The 6,884-nt window shown below is 45.1% G+C and overlaps 1 protein-coding gene and 1 non-coding gene across 2 annotated transcripts; both read right to left on the bottom strand.

The window, feature by feature from the left end:
- Nucleotides 1-1,462: 1,462 nt before the first annotated feature.
- On the bottom strand, nucleotides 1,463-1,534 carry SARC_30155. The gene has a single exon. It is a non-coding gene; the product is annotated as a tRNA-Asp (tRNA).
- A 307-nt stretch (nucleotides 1,535-1,841) lies between these two features.
- Nucleotides 1,842-5,520, bottom strand: SARC_07291 (hypothetical protein; the record flags this gene model as incomplete). Its single annotated transcript, XM_014298772.1, has 2 exons — nucleotides 1,842-4,120; nucleotides 5,373-5,520. Coding segments are annotated over 2 exons (1,858 nt in total), but the record flags the coding sequence as incomplete, so codon positions are not given.
- Nucleotides 5,521-6,884: the final 1,364 nt, after the last annotated feature.

Below are 6,884 nucleotides of genomic sequence, written 5' to 3'. Positions count from 1 at the left end.
CATGAAGTCTCTCAATAGCGATATTTAGAAACTGTCAACCTGGGACATTCAAGTCACAGAACCGTCGCCAAAAGATGAGAATAATGCGAAGTTAGCATACAGAACGGACTCAACCCCGATCCAGAAGCGATCTTTATAGGCTAATTTGAGATCATGTACAAATAAACAAAGCTATGTACCGTCTATTCCTCGTACTACTTAATATTACTGGATACTGTATATTATAAGACAGCTATACCTTTTTTATAACGCTAGTTGATCATAGATATTTCATACCTTGACCATGTTCTACCGAACAATTTCTAAAGCCACCGGTGCATGATTATTTTTGGACAGTATCCTAGTTAACATTTTGACCGTTGGAAATATGTATATGTATCCAGCGAGCAAACTTTATTTGTGAATTGGATCTTGGGGAAGTTTTATAAAAAGTATGCGTACACATGCAAATATGCATCCGATTTGATATAGGCATTCAGGCAGACGTTTTTGCACATAGTTAATTAAAACCAAAGAGCGGAGTGCACCTATGTTTCGTACGTGCACTTGTACGCGTTGCGTACGAATGTGCGTGTAAATAAGCATCGTCGCTATATATCATGTGCTTTGCAGCGCGTTCTTTTCTGATTTCTACCAATCAAAACCTATGCCTCGGTGTACGACAACGGCGCCACAACTATCCAGTATTTCTTGCTCGTAGACAGACTCGCGCGATTCTACGATTCAATCAGATAAAAATGCAAAATAATCTCCATTCAAAATGTGAACTAATGATATATTAAGTAGTACACACTTTCTGTGATATCACGAAATAGAAAAGAAATTCTCCTTTCGATGAGAAGAGTTGAGTCAGTGGACGGTGGATGTCGTTATTCTAGTATACACTGAACCGATCCCTTTCCAAAACTGTATGTTTGACTTTGCAAAGAAGCGATGAAAGCGCAGATTCTTCATACTTCGCATACATATGTATATATACAATTCGAATTGATAATATTCGTCTCTTTAAGTTAAAAAGTTTACTTAGGTATGGGCCTCACCGTATTCAAAACGAGCTTTTCACAAAAATAAAAAGAGTTAAATATAATCCGATATTTGAACAACGAGGTCCACCTTTGCCAGTTTTTGTGAAATCTATTCGAAAGGTTAAACATTGGCCATCTTCTACCGCCTTCTTCTCATGGTCGTTTCCAAGTGCGATGTCACAGCGTTTACTTACTTATAGGTAGGTCCATATCAAACATAGTCAAATATGAAGTTGTCTATCGTCCGGGAACGAATCTTCGATACCTGGCAACGCGCAAAAAAAATTTCTGCAAGAAACTTTAAATCGCGCTACGCGAATCGTCCCATAACACTGAAATTCCTAGTTCTATATTGTGGGTGGCCATTTTGTTCACAATAGATACCTCGACAATTAATCTTGGACGTGAGTTACCAAATGAAAAATCTAGGAGAAAAATTCGCGAACCGGGAATTGAACCCGGGTCTTCCGCGTGACAGGCGGAGATACTAGCCACTATACTATCCACGATATGTTGTGCGTGTTAAATTATATAATAATAAAATAAATATCAACGTTTGTTTTAGAATTTCGACTTGCTGGTCATACTGGCCGAAACGCACATGAGCAAGTGTATTCAATAGTTATACGCATATAGTTCGCACTAAACTTGTCTGGCTCGCAATCGTTTCAAAGGGAGGTTAGATTGCAATGAAGGACTAAGCATAACGGGCTATTTGGTCCACTGCTTGGCCATGGAAGTAAAATATGCACTGAATGCCAGAGGGAATGAACCCCTGCAGCCAGGTTATAACTCAGAGGAGAAGTAAACAAGTTTTGCAGCCTCGGGGCCAATTTATTCGTGACTGCACACTTGAAAGCGAATTTCCAACCCATGCAAGAGTCACAACCTTGCGATGGCAGTGTAGTGCCTAAACAAAACTGGTTCTGCTCGGTTCACAAGATACTTGCTTCTAGCAACGAACAGTAACGTAAACTACTTGTTTAATCGACCGTACACGTGCAATTGACCAGTGACAACCATGCCTTATGGGCCCCACAAACTTCATATACTAAGACGTTCGCAGTGATGTGTGTGTTGGCGAACACACGCACTCCATGTATTGTGTGCCTAGCAACATCTTGTGCTTTGCCCCTTGTGGTCTTCAGCGCGCGCCATCTCCACGATCTCACGCTTCCGATCTATACGTAAATACGTACTATCGCAACTCAAAAAGTACCGAATTTTGCGCCGCACCATCAACCATGAAGGTCCCAGAGGGCGGTAGAATGTTGAGGCCGCTAGTGTATTGTATCTTAACCAGATGCACTGACCATCGCCAACGCGCCCGTATGTGCAGAGCATCGCTCCAACACCCTCACTGTCGTCCTCACCGTCTTGGACCTTCAAGCATACGCCTTCTTCAGAGCAGCAAACTGGGCCTCACCCACACTCTCCTCCGCCCTCACATACTCCAACAGCCCCTCGAGCATCTGACTATGCGCCGTGCTCATAAACATCACCGCCAAACTGAACCGCGGCACCCCACTCAGCCCCACCAGTACGGGGTATACCGCCACGTGATCCCGTTTGTAGCACGTGCTCAGCACATCCAGCACGCTGGCCACAAACGCCTCATCCATGCACGTGGAGAAAACGCGCGCGTACAGTTCGGTACCGATGCTCTGAAGCAGCGCGTACCGCATATATATAGCATTTTTGGCCTCCTTCCACGCGCGCTCGAATTCCACGGCATTCTGAGGCGCTCGCACGACCACGTGTTCACTACCAGCACCAGCACCCACGTGCACAGTACCAGAACCTCTACCCGTCTCAGCCGATGTTTGTGTACCGGAGAGGCCTGACTGTTTGCTTTGTACCTCTGGTGTCGTTTGCTGGGGTGATGATGTGGGGCTTGGAATACTCGCACTCTCCGTATCCTCGTGGTGTGTCTCGCCATGTGCTTGCTCGCCTTCCCCTGAGGCCTTGTTTGCCCGTGACATCTTGGTCGAAGCACTCCACTGAGCCCCGACACTCGGTACAACCGGTCGGTCGCCACGGCCTACCGTGTCTGTGTCAGTGTTCAGGGCAGTCTTATCTCTACCGACCATCGCCCCCTTTGTGGCCCCTCTAGTTGTACCTACACTAGGTATACCGCCTTCCCTCTCCGAATTGCTTGCACCTACTTTTGGTATGCCCCTCGTTCTCACCTGACTCTTCTTAGACACACCAGTGCCCATCTCTCCCTCCGAAATGCTCGGTACCATTTGCTCGTCAACCTCTGGGTTATCCACTCGCACGCAATTCTTCGATGTATCGAACACCACGTGCTTCGCCTTATCACTAGAGGACAAAGCTGCACCCTGAACCCGCTTTTTCGGGCTCACGTGCTGTGTCGATTTTAGACTGGACTTGAGCACAGGTATCTCCTTAGTGCCAGGACTTGCAGAGTGTGCATGGCCTTCTTCTCCTCCCATGTCTGTCATCTCACGCTTGCTCGTGTCCTGTTGGTGTGAGTGTCTATCCCAACTCAAGCCCCTCTCACCCACATCCCCTACCACCGGATCGTCCAAGATCTCCACTTTCTTCTCATCCACTCTACTGTTGGCCGCCTGTTTATTCCCACCGGCCTTATCACTGGGAGATACACCGTCAGATCCTTCTCTAGCCGTCTCACCGACCACCTCGATAAGCGTTTTCTTGGGCACACTCTCCGCCTGTTTCTTGTTCTGCTCCTTCTGGCTCTTGCCCTTCAACCCCAATTTCTGCCCGATTTCCTTCACTATTTGGTCGGCCGTGGCACTGGCTTCCGCACTCATATCCAAACTCTCCACTGTCCCGCCTGTTTTATCTGTGCCTCTCCTCTCCCCAGCCTCAGCCCCAGCCTTAACATCAGTCCCACTAACACTTGTACCTGCATGTGGTACGGTGGGCCCCGTCTTTCTGCTAATGCTGCCAATTGGCGCGGACAGTTTCTCGAGCGCCGACTTGGCCTGGGTGTTGGTGGGTTCTATTTTTAGAACTGCTCGGAAGTCGGCTATGGCCAGTTCATCAGCGCCAGTGGCTGTGCGGGATGTCGCTCGTCGCATCAGTGCCTTCACATTCTTTGGGTCAATCTAGTTATAGAAACAGGAAGGGCTGTAGACTTAGCATCGTGTATGGTATGGGAAGTATCGAGTCGGGACATTCACGTTAGTGTATAATAAAAAACAAGTAAGGCTGTAGATGTAGTATCGATGATGGGGTTTGGGAACTATCAAAATGGGATTCGGAAAACATCGCAACGACAAAGATCGCCGAGTGTAGGCAATTGCACCAGAGGTAAAGCCAGGCCGACGTACTGGCCGAACAGAGCCCTGACAGTGTAGGTCAGGTGAAACGTATCTCATACTCTAAACCGTATCGACCACAGCAAACTTTAAACCCTAAACCCGGTTTGGCGACGCTACTGAACACCTAAAATCTACCACACCACGAAAACGTCACTTCCACACTCAGCCGAGAGAAAGTAGTGGTGAAGTGATATGGGCCGCGCAAATGGACGAATAATACACTGGGCAATGTGTAGCGTAATGCTGCTATAGCACGACCGCTATAGACACTCGAGTGACAAGTATTCGATTGATTCAGAATATATATATATATAACGCCATATGGTTTTTATCAGCCGGTAAATAAAGTGGTCAATGGCGAGCAAGAACTTAAACACGCACTCGCCCATATGTAATATCGAGTAAATGAAAAAAAAGGCTTAGATGTCCCGAACACCGACCCATTTCACGCTTATGCACACGCCCTATAGATCACACTACGGTCATGTGCATGACACCCACACCCACAATAACCAGGGTCGGGTAAGCGGTCTACAGCACACTTAACTGACCGACAGGGATCAATGGATCACATTACGTTCATGTCCATGACACCCGCAAACACAGCAACAAGGGTCGGGTAAACCGTTTGCAACACACCTAATTGACTGACAGGGCTCAATGGACCACACTACAGTCATGTGCATGACACCCACACCCACAGTAACAAGGGTTGGGCAAGCTCTTAGCAACACACTTAACTGACCGACAGGGCTCCATGGATCACACTACAGTCATGTGCATGATACCCACACCCACAGTAACAAGGGTTGGGTAAGCCGTTTGCAACACACTTAACTTACCGACAGGGCTCCATAGATCACATTACGGTCATGTGTATGACACCCACACCCACAGTAACAAGGGCTGGACAAGCTCTTAGCAACACACTTAACTGACCGACAGGGCTCCATGGATCACACTACAGTCATGTGCGTGACACCCACACCCACAGTAACAAGGGTTGGGTAAGCTGTTTGCAACACACTTAACTTACCGACAGGGCCGTATCACAGTCTTCTACCACACGTTCCCACTCGCCCACTTTGAGGTACGCCATGGCACGGTTGGAATAGTAGGTGCACTCAGTGGAATCGTAGTCAATCGCATCGGTATAGGACTGAATGGCTCGGGCGTAGTGGCCTGGTACGGACAACCGACCGCAGATGACAGATAAACGAGTTAGAGTGAGAATAGGGAATAGGCGCAGAGGTGTGAGTATCGAATATGTGATAGTAGCTGTATGGATGTCACAGCCACACAGACCCGAGAAACGTAATGCGTGGTCACGGGATACTGGTTGCTGGCTACTGGAGGAAGGGCAAGGAATGGGAGATACATATAGCACAAGCGTAACAATGAATCCGGTACTACATTCATGTGGAAGACAGAGCGGAGAAGTGCCACCTGGCGTTCCCTATATATATATATATATGAATATATATGGATCATATACTGTGCTATGCTAGTATAGTGACTGGGTGACCAGAATAGGCAACAGATGCAGGTAACGGACGCTGCAGACACAGGATGGACTCTATATACATTCAATGAGGGATACAACAGCCATGCAGTATAATGATAGCCGTATTATATAACAACAGTCATGTAATATAACAAACCGCATTTCCATATAACAACAGTCACAATACAACCACAGCCAAAAATATATGGTAGAGTATTGGTGCCAATGAAGACAGTGCTACTTGCGCCCCTACCTTCTTTGTAGTAGTCGTTGCCCTTCTCTTTCTTTCCATACGCTTTGGCCTTGAGCTTTTGGACCTGTGAGAGATATTGAGGAATTGGGAAAACTTGTGCTACATTGAAGGACCACGAGAGCGGTAGGGACTTGGGCTATGGCAGTGCCTATATCTCGATGAAGGATTATACCTTAGAATCAACATACTAAACAATCACCCTATATCTCGGGAATGGATGCAGAAATATTCCGGTAACTGACTGGTATCAGAATCATACACTAACTAAATGTGCGCTAACTTTATTGGAAGTAGAACTACCAGATTTTAACTGCAACAAACATATACATATACATGTGCGTAGATAAAGAAGCCCATTTTGAACCTTAAAAAATAAATTTAAATGGAAGTACATCATCATGATGTAACAATAAAACTATCCTATATATATACTCTAAACTCATTTTATGTCCATACATACATATATCAATATATCAATATATACTCGAATAGGCACACACACACACACACACATATATATATCTATACATACATAAATAAATATATATATATATACTTCAATGTATATATATACATATATATAATAATATATACACACAACACACACACACACACACACACACACACACACATATATATATATATATAGATACATACATATATATAAATACACATAATATATATATATATCATAAAATTAGTAATAAAACTAAGAATTTTTTACATATACAATACACACACACACACATAGATATATATATATATTTACATATAATATATATACATATACA

This window comes from Sphaeroforma arctica (genome assembly GCF_001186125.1).
Source record: "Sphaeroforma arctica JP610 unplaced genomic scaffold supercont1.569, whole genome shotgun sequence".
NCBI classification, from domain to species: Eukaryota; class Ichthyosporea; order Ichthyophonida; genus Sphaeroforma; species Sphaeroforma arctica.
Note: the sequence above shows the minus strand (reverse complement) of the source record. Positions and strands in the feature narration are given on the sequence as shown.